This window comes from Stenella coeruleoalba (assembly GCF_951394435.1).
Source record: "Stenella coeruleoalba genome assembly, chromosome: 5".
Taxonomy (NCBI): domain Eukaryota; kingdom Metazoa; phylum Chordata; class Mammalia; order Artiodactyla; family Delphinidae; genus Stenella; species Stenella coeruleoalba.
The window spans coordinates 26,529,545-26,557,518 of record NC_137150.1 but is presented as its reverse complement, the minus strand read 5'-3'; the positions used below and the strand labels follow the sequence as shown (position 1 = coordinate 26,557,518).

The following is a 27,974-nucleotide window of genomic DNA, read 5'->3' as shown; positions in this document are numbered from 1 at the left end:
TAGCTAACTAATACACTTCCCCTGCTCTGCTTTTCCTCTTTCCCATAGAACTTTAATGTATCACAGAATTTACTCATTTATTCCTTTTAATGTCTATTGTCTGTCTCTGCTTTTTGGATAATTACCTCTGAAGGGGCACAGATCTTGGTCTATTGTGTTCACTGCTGTATAAGGTAGTAAGCATGAAGTGAATGATTTCAAGTGAAGGATAAATGCACTCATTTGGCTCCTTTTTTCTGTGTTCTCAAGAAACCATCATACAGTTCTACCTCACTCTTCTGTCTTAGCTCCCAGACTGACTTTCCCTGACCGAAGCCCCTGCCCCACCTTACCCACTCTCAGTGCTCATCTTCCCGCCCCTGGAGGAAATACCAGCAGGTTGCAGAAGACTGTGGCCCAAGATGGTGCAGCGAGACTCATGTTGTACCTATTTAAACCTCATAGTTACCCTGTGAAGCAGATGTCGTAACTCATTTTATGAATAAGGAAACTGAGGTTCATAAAAGGTAAGCAATATGCCCATTGCACCCTGTGCAACTTATACATGTCGACCTTTCTCCTTCCCTCATTAGCATGGCAGCTTCCAAGGGACAGGAACTGCATCTTTACTGCTGTATCACCAGCTCTTAGGCCAGCCAGGCACACAGGAAGTGCTCCATGAACACTGTTGAACTCTCCACGTTGACACCCCTGGTAAGGGGCAAAGCTGAACCGGAACGCAGCCTGATCCCACAACACATGCTCGTGCTATAGAGCCCACCTGCCAGGGACAGGGGCCACGTCATAGCTTCCTCATATTTTTACCAGCGTTTTTCAGCAGCCTCATCTCTCCACCATCCACCCAAACACTTTCCCACTCCCCCGACCCCAAGGAACCCATGTCAACACCCCTCTGGTCTCCCTCTCATATACACATAGTACACAAAAATGCACAGGTAGAGTTTTTGTCTTTTTTTTTTTTAAATAATGAGGTTTTTTTTGTTTTAAATAACGACCCAACAATGTCTGGTGGTCTCTGGTTTGGCTCTATTAGTAGTTCCTGGGTCGTTGGGTCTCTTGCTGTGCGAGGGCTTTCTCTATTTGCGGCGGGCCGGGGCTACTCTTCATTGCATTTCGCGGGCATCTCATTGCAGTGCCTTTTGTTGCAGAGCATGGGCTCTAGGTGCGTGGGCTTCAGTAGTTGTGACACACGGGCTCGGTAGTTGTGGCGCACGGGCTTTGTTGCTCCGTGGCATGTGGGATCTTCCCGAACCAGGGCTAGAACCCGTGTCCCCTGCATTGGCAGGGGGAATTTTAACCACTGTGCCACCAGGGAAGTTCCTACATTTACTGTTTAATATAGTCATCTATTAGCAGTCCCTGGTGATATTGTCTAGATTCATCTTTTCAGTAGGAGTTGCAATGGTTGATAATTCAATTCCATCCCTCTTCATTTATTAGCCGGGATACTTCTATAAAGAGAAAATTCCCTTTATCAACTCATTATCCTGAAGCATAGTTCATACAACAGAGTCTAAATAAATTCTCTCCCTTTATTACAAGGTTTCAAAGTAACAAGTTAGTTTCCTAGTATCCTCTAAGAGAGGATAGTTGGGATTTTTATTTTATTTTGGTTATCTTTATGAATTCATAGGTTTTTAAATGTGAATGAAGGGTTAACAAACTCTTTCTCTTTCTCTATGAAAAAAATGACCTTGAGTTAACTTCCTAGCTCTGTTCCCCTGGAAACATAATAAAGGTGGAAGTCATCTATGTTACCAGGCAACCTTGCTTACGAAATGACTTCTAGTTAGTAAACTATACCTTGCCTGGAGGACTATGAATTAACTATAAATAAATACCTAGGGGAAATCCATAGTTTGAGCTTCTCTGAATGCAATGCATTCTTGTAACTGTGCATGCCCCTTGCTAGGACCCCTGGAAGTTACTCCCCTGGGAGAAAACAAAACATATTGGCTTATATGGGGGTGGAGCTTATAAGCCAGAATGGCTCCCATACCCATCTCTTGGGCCAGGTTCCCCAAGAAACAAACTACTAGATGAAGATGTATGCACAAGAGGTTTACTGGGGAGGGTTCTTAGGGAGTGAAGAAAACAGGATTGTGCAGCGGAAGAGCTAAACTGTAATATAGTTACAACTGGACTCCTCAGCCATTCTAATAGGACTTCCTCAGTAGCTGGGATGGCCCTTTAAAGTGGTCCCAATTTAGGCAGGACTGCTCCCTGAATAGGGGTGTAATCTTTAGCAAGGCAGCTCTCCTCCACTGAAAGCAATTTCCAGAGAAAGATTCAGGTGTGCGCTGCGAGCAGCCAGCACTCCGGACAACAAGAGGAGTGAGTATCTCAGACTTAACAAGGATACCTGGACGGTGCACCACAGCATCACTATACCCACTCATTTGGTCTCATTCCTTTATACCTGAGCTGTCACTCCTTCCCCTGCCCTGCTGGCATGCTGTTCTTCTTGTCCTATATTCTCTAGCAAAGCTAAAAGAACTAGTGCCAAAAGGGACCTGTGGAATTTTGTAAAATGTAGATCTAAACCCACATTTGTCTTGTACATTTCCTGCCCCAGACCTGGGATCATCCATTTCTCCAAAGAGCCCTGGTTCGTGTTGCTGAAATTCAGAGACCACAAGGGGGTTCATTATTAGTGGATAAGTTGTGGTTTCTTGACCTTTTCAGTGGCCAGAGTTAAGAAATTTTTTTTTCAGCTAAAATACATCGTGAGTTGATATTGGTATTTTTAATTGAAATCAGGACTACTGATTTTCTTAACTTCAGCAGTCACCCATCTGTATGTTTTCTCCCATGCCAAAAATTGTGATTCTCATTGACATCAACAAAATTTCTCATTTATTTTATTGAAAAATACACACACAACCCTTTCAGAATAACAATACCAACACTACCATTAACAATATGATTACTGAAGGAACATAAGATTTCTCTTTGCTTTGTTTTGCTTCTACTTAGGGATAAACCCCACTGGGAATGTACAATCAAATTACGTGTTTTAAACTAACTTAGAGAATGGACTTGAGGACACGAGGAGGAGGAAGGATAAGCTGGGACAAAGTGAGAGAGTGGCATGGACTTATATATGCTACCAAATGTAAACTAGATAGCTAGTATAGCACAGGGAAGCAGCCGCATAGCACAGGGAGATCAGCTCTGTGCTCTGTGACCACCAAGAGGGGTGGGATAGGAAGGGTGGGAGGGAGGGAGACGCAAGAGGGAGGAGATACGGGGATGTATGTATATGTATAACTGATTCACTTTGTTAGAAAGCAGAAACTAACACACCATTGTAAAGCAATTATACTCCAATAAATATGTTAAAAAATTTTAATAAAAAAATAAACTAACAAGATAATTCCTCTTTGTATGGCTATGCCACCAACTCAAGTCACAGGCTCATGTTTTCATTTTGCTTTTAGTATTAGGATTGCTCTTTTTAGTTTAATTTTGTGCTATAATTATTTAAAATATTTAAGTGGTTTCTAAATCAATTCTATAAATTAAGATATATTTTCCCCTCAACCTTGTTCTTGCACTCCCTCATAAATCTAAATTTCTGGTTTATCCTTCTATCTCATATGTCAGGATAAACCAATGACTTAAGACCTTTTCTGAGATGAATGGTAGGATATTATATGCACATTTCTACACCTTTTTGCATTGAGAAGAATCCCTTGGAAATCATTTTCAAACAATCAACAGAGGTCTTCTCTCATTCTTTTATATAACTGCATTAGATACCACTGTGTGGATGTACTTCAGTTTATCAATTCCTCGATGATGGGCATTTGGATTGTTTCTAGTCTTGTGCTATTACAAATAGTGCTGTAATAAATAACACCATGAATGAACCTTTACTGTATTTTTGTCAGTATATCTTTGGGAGAAAGTCTTAGAACTGGAATTGCTGAGTGAACAGGTAGATGAGATTTCGAGAATTATGTCAAATTCCCCTCCCTAGTGTTTGTGCCATTTGTAACATTCTCACCAATAATACATGAGAACTTCTGTTCATCTAGAGCTTTGCCAAGAGAGTATGTTCTCAATTTTTTGCCATTTTGGTAATCCGATGGGTGGAAAATGGTATCTCAGTGTTGATTTATTTTGCATTTCACTTATGATGAACAAAGGTAAGAATCTTTTTATTGATTAAAGGCTAATAACATTTTTACTCTAAACTTCATATTTTTAGCTCATTTTTCTGAAGGAAACCTGATCTTTTCCATCTACAATATTTAGAAGCTCCTTAGATGTTAAAGATATCAAATCTTTGCCCATAGTTTACACATTGCTTTCAATTTTTCATTGTCTTTCTACTTTGTTAATGGTGGGTGGGTTGGGTACTTTTGTGAGGGTTTTGTTCACTTTTTTGTTTGTGTTTTGTTTCAGTCCTTTAAAATATTTTTATTTACATAATCAAATTTATCAATCTTCTCCTTTATTGCTTTTGCATTTTTGTCATAATTAGGAAGGTTTTCCCCACTCCCAAGTTACAAAGCCATTAATCCATGTTTCCTTTTATTATTTGTATGATTTAGTTTTTCACCACATTTAAATCTCTTATCCACTCAGCATTTATCTTGGTGTGAAGAATGGATTAAATTTTATTTTTTTACAGAAGACTATCTAATCCTCCTAACCACATAGCTTAAGTACCTTGTTTTTTCCCCATTGACCTGAGATGCTGCCTTTATATACATATTAAATTTCCATATGCAATTTGGTCTATTTGTATTTTTCTATTTATCTTTCAGTGTCAGTCTATTTCTTCACCAACACCAATGCTGTTTAATTATAGAGGCATTAAATTTTTAAAAAATATTTAGTACAAGTACACCCCTTATTTCTATTCTCCATCAGAATTTTCCTGACTATTCTTGCTTATTTGTTCTTTAAGTAAACATTGTAATCAACATTTCTAGCATCAGAAAAAAATTCTATTTTTATCAGAATTGCATTGAATGTGTTAATTTAGGGAGACTGACATCTTTAAGATGTTGAGTTTTCCTATCCATAAATATGGTACATATTTCCATTTGCTCAAGTCTACATTTAAGTCTTTCAAGGGTGTTTTAGAGCTTTCCTGATACAGATTTTGAACTTTTCTGGTCAAGTTTATACCTATATACTTTGGTTTTTGCTTTTGTTTTGTTTGTGAATGTAAATGGGTATTTTTTCCTTTTACATCTTCTGTTTTTGTTTGTGTATATGAAGGTCATTGATTTTTTTTTAACATCTTTATTGGGGTATAATTGCTTTACAATGGTGTGTTAGTTTCTGCTGTATAACAAAGTGAATCAGTTATACATATACATATGTTCCCAAATCTCTTCCCTCTTGTGTCTCCCTCCCTCCCACCTTCCCTATCCCACCCCTCCAGGCGGTCACAAAGCACCGAGCTGATATCCCTGTGCTATGCAGCTGATTCCCACTAGCTATCTATTTTACGTTTGGTAGTGTATATATGTCCATGCCTCTCTCTCGCTTCATCACAGCTCACCCTTCCCCCTCCCCACATCCTCAAGTCCATTCTCCAGTAAGTCTGTGTCTTTATTCCTGTCTTACCCCTAGGTTCTTCATGACATTTGGTCATTGATTTTTGTATGTTGATTTTTTTTCCCCCAGCTTTACATGAGGAATAATTAAGAGGTAAAATTGTATATATTTAAAGTATACAACTTGATGACTTGATATACATATAAACTGTGAAACGATTACTACAATCAAGTTAATTAATACATCCATAACCTTTGGTATGGTGAGAATGCTTAAGATCTACTTTTTTAGCGAATTTCAAGTCTATAATATTAACTCTATTCACCATGCTGTACATAAGATCCCTAGAACTTATACACCTTATAAATGGAGGTTGTACTCCCTAACCAACATCTGTCCATATCCCCCAACCCCCATGGAAACCACCATTCTACTCTCTGTTTCTATGAGTTTGACTTCTTTTTTCAGAATCCACATATAAGTGAGATAATGCAATAATTGTCTTTCTCTGCCTGACTTATTTCACATAGCATAATATCCTGCAGGCTCACCCATGTTGTCGCACAAATGGCAGGATTTCCTTTTTTATGACTGAATATTCCAGTACGAGTGTGTGTGTGCAGATCACATTTTCTTTTTCCACTTTTTTCAGTGAACACTTAAGTTTTTTCCATATCTTGACTATTGTGACTAATGCTGCAATGAACATAGGAGGGCAGACATCTCTTCAAGATACTGATTTCTTTTCCTTTAGCTATATAACCAGAAGTGGGATTTCTGGATCATATGTTAGTTCTATTTTTAATTTTTTGAGAAACTGCCATACTGTTTCGACAGTGGCTGTAACATTTCACAGTCCCACCAACAGTGCACAAGGCTTCCCTTTTCTCCACTTCCTGAGGTGATATCTCATTGTGGATTTAATTGGCATTTACCTGACGATCAGTGATGTTGAGCACCTTTTTATGTACCTGTTGACTGTCTGTATGTCTTCTTTGGAAAAAGAACGTTCATTAGGGTCTTTTGCCCACTTTTTAGTTGGACGATCTGGGTCTTTTTTTTGTTCTTGAGTTGTATGAGTTCTTCATATATTTTAGAAATTAACCCCTTATCAAATATATGGTTTGCAAATATTTTCTCCCATTTCATAGGTTGCCTCTTCATGCTATTGATTATTCCCTTTGCTGTGCAGAAGTTTTTAGTTTGATGTAGTCCCACTCATCTATTTGTGCTTTTGTTGCCTGTGCTTTTGGTGTCATATTCAAAAACATCATTTAAAAGTATCTCTATTCACAGATGGCATGAAGTTTAAAAAAATTAAAAAAATGTTTTTAAAGATTAGAGCTAATAATGAATTCATCAACATTGCGGGATACAAGACCAATATAGAAAAATCAGTTATATTTCTATGCACTAACAATGAACGGTACAAAAATAAAATTAAGAAACAATTTCATTTACAGTAGTATCCAAAAAAGATACTTAGGAATAAACTTAACCATATAAGTGCCAGATTTGTACACTGAAAACTAAAAAACATTGTTGACAGAAATCTTAAAAGACCTAAATAAATGGAAGAGCATCCCGTGTTCAAGGATTGGAAAACTTAATATTGTTACGATGGCAGTACTCCCCAGAGTCATCTAAAGATTAAATGCAATCCCTGTCAAGATTCTAATGGCCTCTTGTGAAAAAAGAGAAAAGCTGATCCTAAAATTTATACTGAAATACATGAGGTTCAGAAGATCCAAGATAATCTTTACAAGAAAAAAGAATGTGGAGAGCTCACATTTCCCAATTTTAGAACCTACCACAAAGCTGCAATGTCAAAACAGTGTGGTCAACATAAGGATAGACATATAGATCAAAGGAATAGAATAGAGTCCAGTAGTAAACTGTACATCTGTGGTCAATGGATTTTCTCAAATCAAATTTAAAAACTAATTCAAAATGGATCAAAGATCTAAGTGTAATAGCTCAAACTATAAAGTGTTAAGAGAGAACATAGGTATAAATCTTCATGATCTTGCATTAGGCAAAGGTTTCGTAAATGACACCAAAAGAGCAAGCAATAACAACAAAAATATAGATAAATTAGACTTCATCAAAATTAAAGCTTTTGTCCTTCAAAGGACACTATGAACTTGCTGTACACCTGAAACTAACACAATATTGTAAATCAACTATACTCCAATAAAAATTTTTTTTGGCTTCCCTGGTGGTGCGGTGGTTGGGAGTCCACCTGCCAATGCAGGGGACATGGGTTCGTGCCCCGGTCTGGGAGGATCCCACATGCCGTGGAGCAGCTGGGCCTGTGAGCCATGGCCACCAAGCCTGCGCGTCCAGAGCCTGTGCTCTGCAACGGAAGAGGCCACAACAGTGAGAGGCCTGCGTACCGCAAAAAAAGAAAACAATTTTTAAAAAGGACACTGTGAAAAAAAGTGAAAAGACTAAAAACAGAATGGAAAAAAATATTTACAAATCATATATCTGGTAATGGTGTAGTATCTATATTATTCAAAGAACTCTGTTACAACTCAACAATAAAAAAGACAACTCAATTTTGAAATGGGCAAAGGGGGACTTCCCTCGTGGCAAAGTGGTTAAGAATCTGCCTGCCTGTGCAGGGGACACAGGTTCGAGCCCTGGTCAGGGAAGATCCCACGTGCCGCGGAGCAAATAAGCCCATGCACCACAACTATGGAGCCTGTGCCCTAGAGCCCACGAGCCACAACTACTGAAGCCCATGTGCCTAGAGCCCATGCTCCACAACAAGAGAAGCCACTGCAATGAGAAGCCCACGCACTGCAACGAACTAGAGCCCACTCACCGCAACTAGAGAAAGCCCATGTGCAGCAACGAAGACCCAATGCAGCCAAAAATTAATTAATTAATTAATTTAAAAAATAAATAAAATAAAATGGACAAAGGATTTGAGTAGACATTTCTCCAAAGAAGATATACAAATGGCCAATAAGCACATCAAAATGTTCTCAACATCATTAGTCATCAGGGAAATTCAAGTCTAAAGCACAATGAGATTCCACTTCATACCCACCATGATGGCTATAATAATTATTATTTTTTAAAAATGATAACAAGTTTTGGTAAGGATGTAGAGGAATTGTAACCCTCATAATATTGTTGGTGGGAATGTAAAAATGTAAGATGGTGCAGCTGTTTTGGAAACAGTTTGGAATTTCCTCAAAAAGTTAAACATAGAGTTACCATATAACCCAGCAATTTCACTGCTAGGTATACACTCAAGAGAAATGAAAACACATGTTCATACAAAAACTTGTACACAAATGTTCACAGTAACATTATTCATATTGGCCAAAAAGTGGAAACAATCCAAATGTATTATTATAAAGGTATTATTCAGTCATAAAAAAGGGGAATATCGATACATGCGTGAACCTTGAAAACATTAAGTTAAATGAAAGAAACCAGATTTAAACGACCACATATTATATGATTCCATTTATATGAAATGTCCAGAATAGACAAATCTATAGACACAGAAAATAGATTAATATCTGCCAGAGACTGTGGGGATGGGGCACAGTCTCTGTATAGAGAATGATAGCTAATGAGTACAGTGTGTCTTTTTGGGGTGATGAAAATGTTCTGGAAATAAATCTTGGTGATAGTTACACAATCTTGTGAATTGTGAATATATTAAAATATATTCACAATATATTTTATATATAATATATTATATTAAAATATAATATATATAATATATTAATAATATATTATAATTAATATTATAATATATTAAAAACCATTGAACTGTTCACTTTAAAACAGCGGGTTTAATAGTCAATGAATATGGGACTTCCCTGGTGGTGCAGTGGTTAAGAATCCACCTGCCAATGCAGGGGACACGGGTTCGAGCCCTGGTGCAGGAAGATCCCACATACCGCAGAGCAGCTAAGCCCGTGTGCCACAGCTACTGAGCCTGTGCTCTAGAGCCCGAGAGCCACAGCTACTGAAGCCCACAAGCCCACAAGCTCCGCAACAAGAGAAGCCACCGCAATGAGAAGCCTGCGCACCGCAACGAAGAGTACCCCCGCTCGCTGCAACTAGAGAAAAGCTCTCGCGCAGCAACAAAGACCCAACACAGCCAAAATTTTAAAAATTAATTAATTAAAATAAATAATTTTTTTTAAATAGTGAATTATATCTTAATAAAAATTTTATTTTTCTTTTAAAAAGAGGAAGTCTTGCACAGACCAATGATGAAAATAAATTCAGGAGTGAAACTCAAACCTCTGTGTCTAGAGAACAGATAGGAATATTGATAAAACTCTGTTTGAGAAAGCATGTGTGGAAAAAGTGTCTCTCATACACCACTGCTGTCAGTATGAACTGTCACATTCATTTAAGTAAGCAATTTAGTAATTATAAATAAATACATAAATAAAGTATATAGCCTATGATCCAAAATTCTCATCTGTAGGAATCTAAAATCAAAGTGTGGCTGGAACAGTTAGCACTCAGTGAATGTTCTTTCTTATTATAAAGTTGATAATCATAGGAAGAGAGAATATATTATGCAATAAATTCCTACAGCCAAATTCAGCTCCCACCTCTGCTTCTTTCTGGAAAAAATAAGACAGTGTTCATATTATATATATGGTATGATAATGAAATTTCTGCTCTTTCGATCTTTGCAAGCTGCATAAAGTGGAAAGCAAAATTCTCTCCTAAAATAGAAGGTCATTTCTAGAGATGCTGAGCATATACTAAAAGAAGAGATAAAGAGTCTCATGTAGAGTTCCAGCCTCTTAATAAAAGGGATACAGTGAGATAGAACTGGGGAAGAGTGCAGGGGCGTAGGAAACAGAGCTTGAGTCTCAGTCTAACCCCACGAGGCTGCAAAAAATGCCAAGAAATATTCACAGTGACTAACGCCTGAAGCCTCATAAAAATCAGCAGTGACTATGCAGCAACTGACAAACTCAATCACTACTGACAGAAGTGCTTTAAAGAACCTATATCTGTTTTTCCTTTAATTCTTTCTCCAAATGGTGATTCCCTTTATATGTGGTATTATTGTTTGTAAACACTGCACTTTGTTCATCAAATAAAGAGTTCTATCAATACAAAAAAAAAGCCCAAGGAGAGGAATATCATGTCAGTCTGTATTTTCCAATGCATCATACCCAGGCTTTCAGCCCATGAAGACATACCCTGAAGTCAACTTGCCCAAGTTGCAGGAAAAGGACCAAGCAAAGAGAAATAGCTTCGGAAATCCAGCCAATAACCCAAAGTGTGATACAGGACAGGATGCTCTCTTCATTGACACTCCTCTGGAGCTGGTCCTCTGGAAACAGGGAGTATCTGTCAGCCCACCTGCCACTACCCCCCAGATCCCACCCTCCCTCCTATCCTGTGTGGTGAGATATGGTGGGGAGACAGGGATTGTGACATAAGCAAATGGCCTGGAACTGATCTATGTAAATGCCAGCCCGTGAGATTCCTAGCAGGGACACCGCCTGTGAAGGCCTCACAACAGCCAACCTCTTGAAACCTCCAAGCTGACTGCCTCATCCAGGGGAGGAGGGACCCCTCCACGGGAGAACGGACAGCAGGATCCTGGTAGAGGAGGCACCAAGAGCTCCAGGGAGCGGGTGGCAATCGTGTAGGCGCCATGGAGACTGCCACGTGTCTTTGCGCTCCATGTTTCACATGGCAGAGGTGTCCCCGCTTATGCTCCTGTCTGTGCTTCAAGTTCCTCTTCACCTCGGAGCGGAACTGCACCTGCTTTCCCTGTCCTTACAAGGATGAGCGCGACTGCCAATGCTGCCACTGCACCTTCTCCGAGAGCCCCAACTGCCACTTCTGCTGCTGCTCCTGGGCCAATGACCCCGACTGTAAGTGTTGCTGTACAACCAGCAGCAACCGCAAGTGCCAGTACTATGAGAGCCGCTGCTGCCGCTATGCCGCCATCACGTTCCGCAGGAGCCGCCTCCCCAGCATCCGTACCTTGTAAGTGCCGCGCGCCCGACGCGGGCCGCCGGGGCTCAGGAAAACTGGGGGCGGGGGGCCCCTGCCAGCTGTGGGGACAGGGCAGGTCAGCAGCCCCGCCCCAATTCCACCTCTTTATCTGAAAAAGGGAGGCCAGGAACTTGGGAGCAATTAACTCTCGTTACAATATGTCTTGGTGCAAATATATCACACAGTCATTGTATGGTGAGAGTTGGTAACTAGACATCGCGATATTCTTTTTGAAATGTATAGAAATAGCAACTCACTACACGTTGTGTAACGGGAACTAACATAGTGTTGTAGGTCAATTACTCTTCAAAAACAAAAAAACTCATAGGAAAAGATCAGATGTGTGATTACCAGAGGCAGGGGGTAGGGGTGGGGCATTGGACGAGGTCAGCCAAAAGGCACAGACTTCAGTTATGATAGATAGGTTACTAGGGATGTGATGTACCACAGGATATATATAATGAACGCTGCTGTCAGTTACATATGAAAGTTAAGAGAATAAATCCTGAGTTCTTAGCCCAAGAAAAATTTTTTTAATTTTTTTCTATTTCTTTAATTTTGTATCTGTACGAGTTGATAGATGTTCATTAAACTTACTGTGATAATCACTGTGTGGTATTTGTAAATCAAATCATTATGTTGTACACCTTAAACTTATACAGTGCTATATATCAATTACATCTCAATAAAACTAGAAGAAAAAAAGAGCTAAAAATACTATAAAGTCTGTTTTGCACTTGATGTAACAGTAAAAACGTATATTCAATGGTGCTATTATTTTAAATATTTTTTGTGTTTCAAAATGTAGCAATAAAATTTACCTCAACTGCAAGAAAAAAAAAAAAACTACACTTTGTAGCAATTAAGTGTACGTGTCCTAAACAGTCACTAATCAGTATAGACCTGAGTTCCAAACCCAAGCTCCCTCAGCTGTGTGAGTGAGTGCTGAGCTCTCCTGAACCCCACCACTCTCACCTCTACAAAATACTAATAGCTAATACTTAGTGTGTAAGCAACTTGCCGGGAACCACGTGCGTGACCCCAGGTAACCCCTACCTCATGCCCATCACACCAGTGAAGAAACTGAGCATTTGAGAGGTTGAGTGGCCCAAGATCACACAACTAGTAAGATGCAGTCAGAATTTGAACCTAGAGCCTGTATGCTTAAATTAAAATGCTGTCCTGCAAAATAGACAGTATGGTACCTGCGATGATTCAGGGGCTTAATATTGCTTTGAAATCTGTTATGTGATATAAAAATATAAATTGCCCTTCCTCCTCTGAACCCTTGATATCTGCAACACTCATTGGAAAAGAGTAACTTCCACAGGCCGCTTTCGACCCCTATGGCCTGTGTAAGTACCCCAGGTGGCCATGAGCTCCTGCCAGCCTTCTCTTTGTTCCTACCCAGAAGTCATGGCACTGAGGGTCGCAATTTCTCACTTAGGGCATTAACCCTCTGTGTCAGGCACTGCATAGCCTCTTCCTGCCCTGACCAAGGCGGTCTCTTCATGTCACCCATGAGGGGCATCTGGAATAGCAGAGGCAGACTTCTTAGAGGGGAAAGACCAAAACTCAGCATTCTAAGATGACAGCACTTGGAGAGGCGGAAAGATGAGAGGCAGGTTGGAAGCCTTTCGAGGCTGGAAAAACAATTTTGTGAGCAAACGCTCCGTGAATTCAGGGGAAGGATATGATCTCTCTCACAGTTCAGCCCTTTGTAGCTGGTTAATAAAAATTACTCTCAGTTCATGGACCTCGCATGGTGTTTGCACGAACAGAGAACCCAGGGGCTCTGGATTCAAGTGCAGAAGTTCTAAGGTGCAGAAAGTAACTCTCACACCCCTCTCTCCTCTCAACTGCCCCATTTCCTGCACATCAGCAATGAAGAGTCACCAAGCCCATTTCAACAGGGGAAGGATGACACTGGTGCTTTGGAGATGCTTAGACCAGTAGCTCCCAAACCTTGTTTTGCATTAGAATCACCTGGGGATCTTTAAAAACTACTGATGCCTGGCCCCCACCCCCAGACATTCTGATTTCATTGGCTTCAGGTATGTCCTGGGCATCAGAATTTTTAAAAAACTCTCCTGCCCCCAGGTGGCGCTAAAGTGCAGAATGGCCTGGAGGGAAAAAGAAGGGAAGCCAGGAGACTTGCCAGGTGATATATGGGAACCCAAGTACAAGGGGAACAGGCCTAAATTTGCGAGGAGGCTGCCACGGTACAGAGGAGCAGAGGCCAGTTATCTCAACAAAAAGACAAGGCTGCTGGGCTTGGTGATGGTTGTGGCGTGGAATCATGACCACTGAATGCCCAAGTCCAAGCCTGAGGCTTTCTGACGATGATCAGAGATGCTATTGCAAGTGTCAGGGGGTTGGTGCTGGGTCCGCTGAGGCTTATCTTCCACCTGGCCTCTCTCCTGGTGTCTGGCCCACCGCCTCCCCTGTTCCTCGTCACTGCTTCCTTCTCAGCATTTTCCTCATCCTGCCTCAGTCTGATCTCATTCATCCCCCTTTGCCTTTACTCATCTCTTTTTCTCACTTCCTTTTTCACCTTCACCCCAACTCCCTGGGCCATTAACACCTGTCTCTTCTCCCTGTTCTGTCTTTCTCTTTCCCCAGCACCCTCCTCTCTCCCTCCTTCTTTCTGATTTCTCGTGCTGTCTCCCTTTATATTACACACTGATTCTTATAGCCCCACCTTATGAAACTAGAGAAATCCACCCAGCTCTCATGTATACATCTGCCCTCCCCCCTCCAGATGACCCCTCCAAAGCTGGAGCAGGAGAAAGCAGAGAGGCTGGGAAAGCAGAGAAGGAGCAGAGCTGAGAACATTGAGTCTGACAGGCTTGGACACCAGCATGCAGATCTCTAAGGGATGAGCTATCCAGGTGCCCGCGTCTCCATAACCGGCACTGTCCCCATGGTGCCACTCCCTTCCAACATGTTCGGGTATCACCCTTGACTGCCTGGGCTCTGAGACCTGGGTCCCTGGCCAAGGGAATGGGGAAGGATCCAGAGGCTTATAGGGACTGCAAGAATGCAAAAGAGAACACAGGCAGAATGCCAAACGCAACCCCTAGACATCGCTAATACAAACAGAAGAAGGGATAGGAATAGTCACAAAATCAGTATGTTTTCTTTTTAAACATCTTTATTGGAGTATAATTGCTTTACAATGTGTGTTAGTTTCTGCTGTATAACAAAGTGAATCAGCTATACATATACATATATCCCCACATCCCTTCCCTCTTGCGTCTCCCTCCCACCCTCCCTATCCCACCCCTCTAGGTGGTCACAAAGCACCGAGCTGATCTCCCTGTGCTACAAAGCTGCTTCCCACTAGCTATCTATTTTACATTTGGTAGTGTATATATGTCCATGCCACTCTCTCACTTCGTCCCAGCTTACCCTTCCCCCTCCCCATGTCCTCAAGTCCATTCTCTACATCTGTGTCTTTATTCCTGTCCTGCCCCTAGGTTCTTCAGAACCATTGTTTTTTTTTAGATCCCATATATATGTGTTAACATACAGTATTTGTTTTCCTCTTTCTGACTTACTTCACGCTGTATGACAGACTCTAGGTCCAAATAAGTATGTTTTATACCTCCATCCCCATGGCTAATTCATTTATTTTCATAAACTGCTTTTGCCCTGATTGTAGCTTCTTAGAACATGCACTTGAAAGTTTACAAGTATGCACTTACTTCATCCATAGTTCTTACAATAAATGAAATCAGCCTCAGATATTAGAGAAAGATTCAACACACACACACACACACACACACACACCGTACAAGCACATATTTTTCATAGACTTGACCACTGTTTTCCCCTGCTGTGGACATGAGCTGGCTAGGAACAGAGGGGAGTCACTATAGTGGCCATTCATTGAATGCTTACTATGTCCAGGGAGTTAAGCACTTATCGTGGATTATCTCATGGGGACTTTAAAATCCTCATGAAGGAAGTAGTATTGTGAGCTTTGATTTACTGAGGGTGAGAGAGGTGAAGAAACTTATCTCAAAAGTGCAACTCTACAGCAGCTGTGCAACCCGCCCCTAGCACCTAGCCCCTTAGGTCACAGTTGAGGTCTGGTGATCAGAACACACGGGGGCTGGGCTTGGCTGGGCAACTAACCTCCTGGTGTCCTGTGAAGAACACTTTGCCCACCTTCTTCTATGTTCCATCTCACACACAATAGTAATGTCAGTGCCCAGAGGAGACTGGATTTACTGGCCCAGTGCAACAACTGAGAGATACACCACGAGCAAGTGTGAGGTGTCTCCGTAAGAAGGCATCACTAAGTTATTACAGGATTTAGGCGCATGTTAGGTGAGGACGCAGGGGTAAATCTCCTATTAGGTGTCTTAATAAATCTTGCCTAGAAGGTGGGAAGAACAGAGTTGAGCCTGATGCTGCAACTGGTGAAAAAGCAGCAGTCACTGTCCTTAACCAGGACAGGGGATGTTTGATCATTTTTGTGGTTTGGACAATGTTCTTGCTTTTGTCTGAGTTCAAACATGAAGAAGTGGTCTTGGTTCTGTTTTGCTCCATCACAGTCCCAGAATGGCCTTGTCTGCTGTGGGTGTTCTGTGATATTATCCAGGGCCAACAGAACCCCAAGACCCAGCTGACAGTGCCAGCCCCTCTGGACTGTTTTTCTCTTGCTCAAAAATTAACAAGCAGTTGTATCGCACTTACTGTGTTCCAGGGACTGCTCTAAGGCCATGCAGGTATTCAAATCAATTTTAATTTTCTCAAGAAACTCTATCAGGCGAGTACTAATTTTATAACGAGGAGAGAGGCAGAGAGAGGTTAATTAACTTACCTGGTGTCGCCCAGCTAAAAGATGGTGGAGGGGGGTTTAGAACCCAGGCACCATCCGCCTGCTCCCCACCCCACCCCGGCACAGCCATGCCCCTCCCCATCACACCACAAAGCAGCTCAGTGACACCCCGGTTCCTTCCGAGGTGGAGAAACGGAGCTCTCCTCCTGAGGTCCCGTGTTTGCTTCCCCTTGCAGCTCCAAGACGGCCCTGCGCATGGGGAGCAGTGACACGCAACTGGATAAGGTGAAGATGATGCCCGCGAAAAGCAACCTGGTCAGCCACCTGTTGTGCCCCATCTGCAGCCAGCTGCGCCTGCACTCCTTCATACTACCCTGCCACCACAGCCTGTGCGAGAAGTGCCTGCGGCAGCTGCAGAAGCACGCCGAGGTCACCGAGAACTTCTTCATCCTCATCTGCCCCGTGTGCAACCGCTCGCACTGCATGCCCTACAGCCACAAGATGCTGCTGCCCGAGAACTACCTGCGCGGACGCCTCACCAAGCGCTACATGCAGCAGCATGGCTACCTCAGGTGGCGCTTCGACCGCTCCAGCGGGCCTATCGTCTGCCAGGTCTGCCGCAGCCAGAGCATCGCCTACAAGCGCTGCATCACCTGCCGCCTCAACCTGTGCAACGAGTGCCTCAAGACCTTCCACTCGGACGTGGCCATGCAGGACCACGTGTTCGTGGACACCAGCACCGAGGACCAGGACGAGAAGATCTGCATCCACCACCCGTCCAGCCGCGTCATTGAGTACTGCCGGAACGACCACGCGTTGCTCTGCAGCTTCTGCAAGACTGCCCTACACAATGACCACGACACCATCAGCCTCATCGATGCCTGCTCCGAGAGGGCTGCCGCGCTCTTCAGCGCCATCGCCAAGTTCAAAGCAGGTCCTGGTCCCCTCTTCTCCCTCCAACACTCCTAGCTCAGGAACTGATGGGGAAGGTGATTTGGGAGGATCTGTTTAGAGAGAGCCTTACCTCCACCTGGTGGGGCAGTCCAAGCCCTGGGAGACACTGAGCCAGGCTGCAAGTCAGTGGCCTGGAATCCACATCTGGCAACTACCGCCAGCCACTTAACCTCCCTGTGCCTTGGTTTTCTCATCTATAAAATGGGGATAATGGTGTTACCCAATGCAAGTTCGTGTGCCCGGCACACAGTGGGGCCAAACAAACTGACAATAGGTTGGAGTTTGGACCAGAGAAAGATTTATTGCAGGGTCAGGCAAGGAGACAGGTGGCTCCTGTCCCCCAAAACCCCAAGCTCTGGGAGGGGGTTCAGCAAGGCACTTTTAAAAGCAAGGTGAGGGAGGGGTCAGGTTGGTTGCTGCAAGCTTCTTGGTGTCTGTATCCTTTGTTCTTGCAGCTGTCCGCGTAGGTCAGGTCACGATGTTCCTGCAAACCTCCAACAAGACAAATGTTATTCTCTGTTCTGCAACTTTTTATCTCTATGTGAATGGACTTTTAAAGATGAGAGCCTTGAGAATGGGCTATCCCGTATATTTCAGGCTATAGGCAACATTCTTTTACAAAAGGTTCAGAGCCAGCAGGACTAACCACATGTTAACAAAGCACAAAGGTTAAAGCAAAAGGAACAGATCTAATACGACGTCAGATTTGTTCTTCCCTGAACAATTTGTTCTTTCCTCATTGGGTGGTTGTGAGGATTAAATGAGATACTCTAACTGAAGCATGCAAAAAACGATCTAGCCCATAATAAGTACATAAAGATTCTATAATCTTGGTTATAATTTTCATGACCTTGGGCCTCATTTCCTCCTTTGGAGAAGGAAGAGATTGATCCTGTAGCATCCTGAAGTTCTGTGAGCCTTTCTAAGGTGTTTTGTCCCTAAGGATGGATTTCTTCAGTATCTTCCCAATTTAAAGGGGAAAAGAATTAAGTCGATGCTGAGAGTTACCTCAGTTTTAAATTTCCCTTGAAGTTGCAAGCAGCACAGTAAAGGAACTGATAGCAAATACATAATAATGGGAAAACCCAGAAATAGCCAGTAATGTTGTAGTCAACAGCTCACTTTTCCTCTGCACGCCTGCTCATGGTTATTTTATGTTGGCTACATATAATATAGTTATAGTTTCTATAAGGGAAACTGACTCAGGTTTTCGTGATGGAACCCAGTACAGTGATATTTCACAGGGTTCGGCAAAGAGCCCAATAATTTCTGGGTGTATATCCACCAGGTTAGACATGAGGATCTCAGGGATCCTTTTAGGCTCTTTGCCCCTGGGAATAGCTTCCTTGAACAGAGGCCTACTTTACCGGGGCCTTTTAGAGGACTTATGTCTAATCCTCTCCATAATCCTACAGTACAGGCACTAATATTCCACCCCAACCCCAGGATAGACAACTGGGATTCCAAGAAGGAACTGGCACAAGTCCCCTAGTAAATGGCAGAGCCGGTCTCTCTGACTCCGAAGTCCATGTTAATTCCACAACATTCATTTGACAACCTATTCTGCTAAACAGTGACCAGAATCTAAAGATAAAGAGATTGAAAAACAATGGGAACCACCACCACACCTGTGGTCTGTTTCCCTACGTGGTGGCCTAGAGTCAAATGACCAGCATGCTCCAGATCAACCCAGCCTCTCCCCTGTCAGAAATGTCAGTGTCCATACAAACAGGTCTGAACAGATCAACAAGGAGGCAGCTTTCCGCTGAGCTGCACAGGAAGGTCCCACTGGACATAGAAGTGGGTCAGGGGCAGACTTTGCTAAATATGTCCCCCAGGGCCTCTCACCAGCATGAATATTTCAGGAATAACTTGATTTCTCAATTGCTCCATGCCTAGAAACATTGTTTGTCAATTGACACTTATTCAATTTGGGAACAGCACCAGGGAAGCCCCTATATTAAAGAAAGCCTACAGGAGCCACGTTGCCAGGCCAATGGAAGCCCCCATTGGTTCCTAGAGGGTTTTCTTAAGGCGGAACCCGTGGCCTGAGCTTGGCTGGATTCCTTTTTAAGTACCCCAGGTGATTCTGATGTCACAGAAGACTGAGAAGGGCAACTGGAGCAATTAAGAACATAGGCTCTGGAGTTAGACAAATAGAATTAGGGACAGGCCCTGGGTCCTTCTAGTTACTTGCTGTGTGACACTGGGCAGTCACTTAACCTCTCTGAGCCTTAGTGTCTTCATCTATAAATGGAAACAACATCTTCCTCTTCTGAAGTTATATGTAATGTATGATAATATACAGATATGATCCATATGTGTGATACATGATAATGTATGGATTGGATCTATATAAACATTTAATAAAGAGTAGCTAGTTTTGGGCTTCCCTGATGGTGCAGTGGTTGAGAGTCTGCCTGCCGATGCAGGGGACGCGGGTTCGTGCCCCAGTCAGGGAAGATCCCACGTGCCGCGGAGCGGCTGGGCCCGTGAGCCATGGCCGCTGAGCCTGCGCGTCCGGAGCCTGTGCTCCGCAATGGGAGAGGCCGCAACAGTGAGAGGCCCACGTACCTCAAAAAAAAAAAAAAAAAAATAGTAGCTAGTTTTAAATATAGTGCCTGAAAGAGACCTTGCTTTGACTTTGTTCTAAGACCAGCTCTTGCAAAACTGTCTTATTTGTAAGGGGCATCTTCCCCCTCATCTAAGACATTTTTATCCTACCTCTCCAGACTCAGCTCTAAGGAGCCTAACTAATCCCTAATAAAGCAAGGAATTTCCTATTCAGATTTCTTCTAACAGTGAGTAACTATTGAAGAGTCAAAGGAATTAATGTATAACGTGGAATTTCAGGGGCCCTAAGTCACAGCAGGGCTTGCACGTGGAGAGGGCAGGGAGCATTTCTCAGCATCACTGCAATCACATCCTGACAGTCTCCTGTTCAGCCCCCATCTGTATTGCCTCCCCATCCCTTCTGGGCCAGTGTGAGGGAGGAGGTGAGCAGAGGAAATGGGGGCTTCAGAAAGCAGGCCAGAGAGCAACACTGCTGACGTTCACCCCAAAGATGTTAGAAAACAGGACAGAATGGCTTTCACTCAACAAACACCATTCTAGCACCTCTACACATCCTAGTCATGGTGGTAACTGAGACAGCTGTGGTCCTGTTCTCATGGTCTGCCAGAACCCGAGGGTTTCTCTTATTGTAATGCACATCTCTGTGCCACCACCCACAGAGATCCAACTTACTGTGGACCCAGGGCTATGTTAAGAAACATGACTTGGTCACCCCCACTGCTGAGTAAAATTTGGAGAGGATTATAGCCCATCAAATCACTGCAGAGTCAGCCTTTCATGGGGAGGACCTTACCTCTAGCATAGGCCACAGAAGGTTGACGTGTCTTGAAATCACTGCCTAATGCCTATAAAGACCCTATAAACCACTGCCTATTGCCTAAGACCCTATAAATGGCAACTGTGAAGTTGCCATTTCACAGACAGAGGTGGTCCACATGCTCATCCTGCCCCAGCATCTTCCACACTGCAGTATCGTTGGGTTTATGCGTGCCTGGAACATCAGTGACCTCTCACACTCATATCTGTATCCCTAGAGCCTAGAAAAGCATGTGACATGGAACAGGTGTCACATGTTTGTTGAATGACTGAGTGAACTTAAAATCCAAATGCCACGTGAGAGGCGGCAGGATAAACTCGGTTTTCCTTGAAGTGTAACAGCAGATGCTTTCTGGAAAGTAAGTGGGGAGTAAGTAAGAGAGGGAGCCCAGCTGAACCCAAGGGAGTCAAAGTCCCCAGCAGAGAAAAGGAACATGTTAAAGAGCAAACACAGTGAAGGGGAACTTTGCTGATCTGCCACCATTGTCTAGGGCTGGGTTTTGATGAACAAGGCAAGGCAGTATTTAGAAGCAGTCATCAGAAATTTAGTTCTTTCTCCCACCCCTGCAAAAGCTTAAGTATTCACACAGGGGAAATCCATCACTTTGTGGCATCATCTCTTCTCAAGTAAAACTTGCTGACAAGTGAAGTCTGGTGAAAACTAACATCAAAGGTGGCCTTGAACTCCCAACTTTAGACCCAAGGCTGCAGGGATTACTAGATAGAAGTATGCCAGGGAAGGATGGCTGTCCTACCCAAGGGAAGTATTACACAAGGAGAAAGAGAGGAGTGTATGGAGAGAGGCCACATTCATTTTATAAACCTATGCTAGCATCTTTCAGCCCAGCAACAAGTGGTTTCCCTCCCTTTCCACCCACATCTTTGGAGCCCAAGTTAGTTTTCTCCAGTTTGCCACTGGCTTTGACATCTGGAGAAATGAAAAATTTAACCGAAGTAACTCACTTGGTTGTTTTGCAGTCCGATACGAAATTGATAATGACCTCATGGAATTCAACATTTTAAAAAACAGCTTCAAAGCTGACAAGGAGGTAAAGCGCAAAGAGATCAGAAATGGATTCCTCAAGCTGCGTAGCATTCTCCAGGAGAAAGAGAAAACCATCATGGAGCAGATAGAGAACCTGGAAGTGTCCAGGCAGAAGGAGATTGAACACTATGTGTACGTCACCACCATGAAAGTGAACGAGATGGGTGGCCTGATCGCCTACTCCAAGGAAGCCCTGAAGGAGACAGGCCAAGTGGCGTTCCTGCAGTCGGCCAAGATTCTGGTGGACCAGATCGAGGACGGCATCCAGAATACCTACAGGCCAGACCCACAGCTCCGGTTCCACTCCTTGAACTGCATGCCCTTGGACTTTGCTGAGCTCTCCAATGCTATCCACGAACTCTTCCCCGCAGGGCCCAAGAAGGTGTGTTCCTCGGGGAACTCCCTGCCATCACCCTACCCCCTGCACTCAGAAACGATGATTGCCAGGAAGGTCACTTGCAGCACCCACAGCTTCGGCAACCAGCAGATATGCCAGCGGAGCTCCTCCCTATTGTCCTTTAATGGCCCCAACTGTGAGAAGACCGAGATGGGTCTGGAGACCTACGGGCGAGCCCAGTCCGCTGGACCTGCCAAGCCCACAGACGGCCTCTACACTTACTGGAGTGCAGGGGTAGAAAACCAGCCTGTGCAGGACAGCAGCAGCTTCCACAACTGGTACTCGTTCAATGATAGCTCCCTGAAGACTCCAGGCCCAATTCTTATCTACCAGACTCTGGTGTATCCGAGAGCTGCCAAGGTAAGAAAGGCTCTGGGCCCTGTAGGGAAGATAGGAGGGTGTGGGCTATGGAATGGAGCGGGGTAGTCAGGAAAGGTTGCACTTACTTGTTTGACCTCTAGGGTCCAGTCACTCAAATCTGTCCCTCTAAACTCTTTGTGGTCAGTCCATTCAAAAGGGATAAGTTCCCGAAATCTTAAGTAGCCCAAGATTGTTTTAAACCAAACAATGTATTTAACTCATAGCCAGAAGTACATCTGAAAGCCCCAACTCCACTTCAAAGGCAGCTTCTCTATTGAAAGAGAGCACAATTTGGGAAACAAAGTAATTTGAAGAGACTTCTTGGAGAGGGTAATATTTTCCAGAGGAGAACGTGTAGCAGTAGAGGGAGCACAGAAATTGGAATTAGAAAAGCAGGCTCCGTTGTCTATCAGCTGTGATTCCTCTAAACTGCTACTTCTTCTAAAGAAACTATCCAGACTCTTCATGATTTGGAAAGATTAGAAGGATAATCCCCAATGGAATTCCAGTCCTTATCTCCCGAGATTCAGCTTTTTGGGGAAGGGGGTGGGGGTGGCATTGGAGGTGTGTGGATGTCTCACAGACCTCTACAGCTACCATCACCCAGCTTCAGGGGACATGGCTGTCCTTTGACCTTCTAGGCCTAACATGAACAAATGGCGCATCTCTCAACATTCCTTTCAAATCCAGCTGAACCTAAATTGAATTGTTTCTAGAATGTTTTATTAAAGTCCAGGGAGGAAAAAAGATATTCTATCAGAGCATATCTTGCCTCCTCTTGGGGTCCTACAGGGATATCTCCCAAGCCAACCCACTGCCTGCTTCCATGTGGCAGAGCCCATCTTTTGTCTCCATGATCCGAGAACACTCACAAAGACTTTTAGCATCCTTGAATCCTAAACTAGTGGTTCTCAAACATTAATATGCACCTGAGGATCTGGTTAAAATGCAGATTCTGCTTCAGTGGGTCTCAGTGGGGCCTGAGATTCTACGCTTCTAACAAACTTCCAGATGTTGGCATTGCTGCCGGTCTGCAGACCACAATTTAGTATCAAGGGTCTAAAAACAAGAAAATGAAACCCAGACACTGACCAAGCCTTACTTTTCTATTCTCCTGAGACATTATAATCTATGTCTTGGCATTTATAATTGACCCCAAGAATGACCTTATGTTGCAAGGTAGAACATGTACAACATACCCTCCCATAGGCTGTCAGACACAGCAAAAGTATCTCTGCCCTTCACATAACAGATGCCCGCAACGGAGCAGCTGAACCTACATTTCCAAATGATCATAGATCAGCAAAACCTGCAGTGTATGTGATATTATATCAGGGATGGCATTAGGTCTCATCTCACACAACTCAGACCACTTGGGAGGTGGGCGGGATCTTGCTCTGTAGGGGAAGGACTGGTGATACCTGCTCTGTACTTGGGCTTGGAGAACAGTCACCCTATGCCACCTATAAATGGTCCCTTGATGAGCTCAAGAAAGGACCCTACACAGAAAAAATCCAGTCAAGTTATTGACTCTCAAGATAAGACACCTAAACCTACTGCCAAACAGTGGTATTTGATGTAAAAATATCATTGATCCGTATTTCAGGATCACGGGATGTAATTCACACAGGAATCATAGTACTCAGTAATGCAGGAGACGAAATCTGTGTTGGCATCTCTCTCAAGTGATGGTTGACTAACAGTGTTCTTTTGGCATGGGAAATATTCTTTAAGTTAGCCTTATACTTGTCACTCTGTACCTTAAAAATCCTAAAGAGTTTTTTCATAAAATCTCAACTTTATTTCTAGAACTCGTTCCCAAGGAAGTGATTAAAAATTCAATGAAGATTCATGCCCCAAAGTGTTCAATGCATCATTACTTATTAGAGTGTAAAATTAGAAACAACCTAAATGTTCAGCTATAGAAGGAGTAAATCACTTATAGGGCAGTTATTAAAATGGTGCTTTGCTGAATTTTTAATGATATAGGGACATATATAAAATGTAATAAGTGAAAGAAAGCAGGAATCAGAGCAATAATAATCCAAATTATATGTATTTGTGTGCTTGTGTATATTCCAAAATTGGAAAGAAATATAATGAATTATTAACTGAATTGTGGGATTAAAAGAGATGTTTATTTTCTTTCTTTCCTTATAATTTTTCTGTATTTTCCAGGTATGTATTTTAAATGAGTATGTTTTGATAATCAGAAAAGATAAGTTAATTTTTATTAACAAGTCACGTACATGTACAGTTTTAAAAGTGTAAATTCATAAAAAAATTATAAATTAATTATACAAATCAATACAAATTTTAAAATTTATATACTTATGAGTAATTATAAATTAACTTTATACACAATAACATTTAAATTTATTAACATTTAAATAAACCATGCAATATCTGTTTAAAAATGCAATTATTATAAAATATTTATATGCCAGGCACACTCTGCTAATTGACACTTGTTAATATACCTCTTCCCAAGAGGTGACATTTTATGCTTTGAGTGTCAACATATATTCTCCATGACTTGGATAAGTCACTTCACCTCTTTGGGACTCTACTTCCTTGTGTATGAAACAGAGAGTTGAACTAGATACACTGTTCAACTTTAGTAGTCTGTGGTTCCATTGGAATCGCTGAATGTAAGCCTGCTGAGCCTCCACTGTAAAATGGGATAATGAAATCTCCCTCCTAGGGAACTGTGAGGACTAAACGAGGCAGGCAATGTCTGACACAGAATCTGGTGCATAATATGTGTTCAATAAATGGTAGCCACTTTGGTTAGTGGTGTCAGGAGGACAAGTTCACCTCCGCAGTGACAGGAGCAGAAGCCAGAGGAGCATTCTTCTGTTCTTGAAACGCATTGAAAGCCTCACGTCGGGATTCATCACGAAGCCTTTCAGGACTGTTGCACAAGGTCTAATTCAAAGTCTTCAGCAGCTAGAGGGGATGAGTGAGCTTAAACTCACCCCAGAGAGTCCACGACACAGATCTTCATGGGAAAGAAAGCTGAATGGTGTGTGCTAGTAACCCACTGACATGTTCATTTCTTCCTAGGTTTACTGGACATGCCCAATAGAAGACGTGGACTCTTTTGAGATGGAATTCTACGAACTCATTAATTCCCCTCCTAACAATGTGCAGGCAGAGCTCTGTGCACAAATTCGGGATATAACGCAGCAGAACCTGGAGCTGCACAACCTGACCCCCAACACCGAGTATCTGTTTAAAGTGAGAGCCGTCAACGATAACGGTCCTGGGCAGTGGAGTGACATCTGCAAGGTACCAGGCACTTTATTTCTCGGTTGGAAGTTCTTCATCCACTATGGATGCAGCTCTGTTAGGATTGATCATGAGGTCATGGAACCCACCATATGACCTCCCTCTCTACTCCCAGAAAACTCATTAACTCAAGGGCACAGGGAGGGCCTCTGGCCTCAGCCAACTTTGCAAATGAGAATCGTCAGTTCGCTTTGATTCAGAAAACATTTGTGCCAGGTATTGTGTTAGTACGTAGAGTTCCGAGGAAAATAAGACGTAATTCTTGCCTTCACGGAGCTCAGGGTCTAGCAAACAAATAATTGTGGTGTGAGAAGGACAAAAAAAGAGTTAAGTATTAGCGTCAGTGGTGAATCAAAGCAAGGATAGGGTATCAGATTTAAGCAATATAAATTATAATTAATCTAAATTTAATTATAAATTTATAATTATACAATGCAGTGAATAAATTTTTAGTGTTAGTATATCACATGCAATGAATAAATTTTTAGTGTTAGTATGTCTCATGCAGTATTTAGGATATACTTATGATACTAAAAAAATTTATTTGTTGTTTATCTGAAAGTTAAGGAATAGCCAGTGAGTAAGCCAGGATGGACTCCAATTAATGGAAGGGACAAGATTATTCCTATCTTTTTTGTGATGCAAGGTTGATTCTGCTTTATATCCCCAGGGGAAATACATTCATGGGTATAATTTTATTGATATTCAAAGGAGAAAGGGAAGAAAAATGTCAAGACTGCCTAGAGCTATCTTACTGTACAGCCATGATGGTGTTCTTAGGAATCAGAGTAGATTAAGTCTTAATCAGGGATTCTTTAGAAGTAAAGAGAATAAATCCATTCATTTCGGCTATTGAAAAGCCCGAGAGAGAAGGGAGTCTCATGAGACCCCTAGCCAGGACATACATCTGATATCCAAAAAAACTGGAAAGCCATCAGTTTATTCTCAATCTCTCAATCAATCCCTCTTTCTCTATCCCTCCCTCTGTGTCGCCCACAGCCCCTCCTTCCATCTCTGCTTCTCTCTAAATCTGCACCATTTTCAGCTAGCCCATTGTTTCTCCTCCCCTAAATGCAGCTTGCATGTGGTTTTGGAGGTTCCTGGCCCATGCTCTGTGCGACCAACACAATCTGACTAGCTTCACGCCCTTGGGCTCTGGTCACATGTTTGCAGAAGAGAATCTGATTGGTTGCTACCTCTGGTGATAAAGAGAAGCAGGATGTAGGGTGGGGCAGGATTATGCTCTTGGTCATTATACCAGAAGCAAGTCTCCTGGAGGCAGGCGGAGGGGGCTCTCTACTCCATCCCGATGCTCTGCTTCTGGAGCCTGGCACCCATGTGCATCCCCTCCCCCTCCACGGAGGTCAGACACTCACACGGGAAGGACGTGGGATGAGAAAGTCGCCTGGTTACTCCTCGTGTTAGACCCCAGCCAGGTACCCTGTCCGTCAGTTGCCCCATAGACCAATTCTTGTTGATACTCTTCTCTCCAGAGCACGGAACACCCACAGTTGCTACCATGTTTGACAGCAGGTCCTTTTGACTATGGAGTTTTCCTTCAATCTAATTCCATCTGCCTTCTCATTTTTTTTTTAATTCCTCATGAAGGGCGCACTCGGTGCTGTTACTAATATTTTTTTGTGTGTATCTTAAGTCATTTTTAGATGCTAGGGCCAAGGACGGGGGTGGAGAGACAGGAGTGTGTCAGCCTTTCTCAGGTAGATATTTTGTCATCCATCTTAAATTTTGAACCCCTTGAAAACAAAATTCACGTCTAATTCATCTTTCCTTCTGCCACAATGCTTTACCAGCACTGTGCACATAGCTTAATGGTTCTTAATGGTTATTGAATTAATACACGAGTGAAAACGTGACCAAACAAATGAATCTATGAACGAACGTCTAAATAAATAAAATTAATAATTACAAAGTACCATAAGATGCCTGAGAGCTGTTAAGTGTTTTTTACCATCAATCAAGAAATAACAATCCCCCTGAAATTGTGTTTATGTGATGAATTTGCGCTCCCTATAAGGGAAGGAAACTCATTCCAGTTTCTTTGCTTTTTAACACAATTTCTTAATGAGCAGAGCACTAACTAATGAGGTTTTCTGGAAGCTTCATTTTCATCTGACTCACAGAGCTGCAATATAGATTTTTCCTTCAGAAGTAATTCTTCCTCCCTCTTTGTGATTATATTAGCATTCCAGGGGAAGCTTGGCTTT

At 42.7% G+C, this 27,974-nt stretch overlaps 1 protein-coding gene across 1 annotated transcript in view; it reads left to right on the top strand.

Moving 5' to 3' along the window:
• Positions 1-11,176: 11,176 nt before the first annotated feature.
• The window catches only part of TRIM42 (tripartite motif containing 42), a gene marked incomplete at its 5' end in the record, with an annotated part of 29,499 nt that continues 12,701 nt past the window's right edge, over positions 11,177-27,974 (top strand). The window contains 4 exons of the mRNA XM_079923044.1: positions 11,177-11,514; positions 16,549-17,246; positions 21,635-22,458; positions 25,525-25,749. Coding sequence (XP_079779170.1) covers positions 11,177-11,514; positions 16,549-17,246; positions 21,635-22,458; positions 25,525-25,749 — 2,085 coding nt within the window. The remainder of the gene's footprint in view (positions 11,515-16,548; positions 17,247-21,634; positions 22,459-25,524; positions 25,750-27,974) is intronic.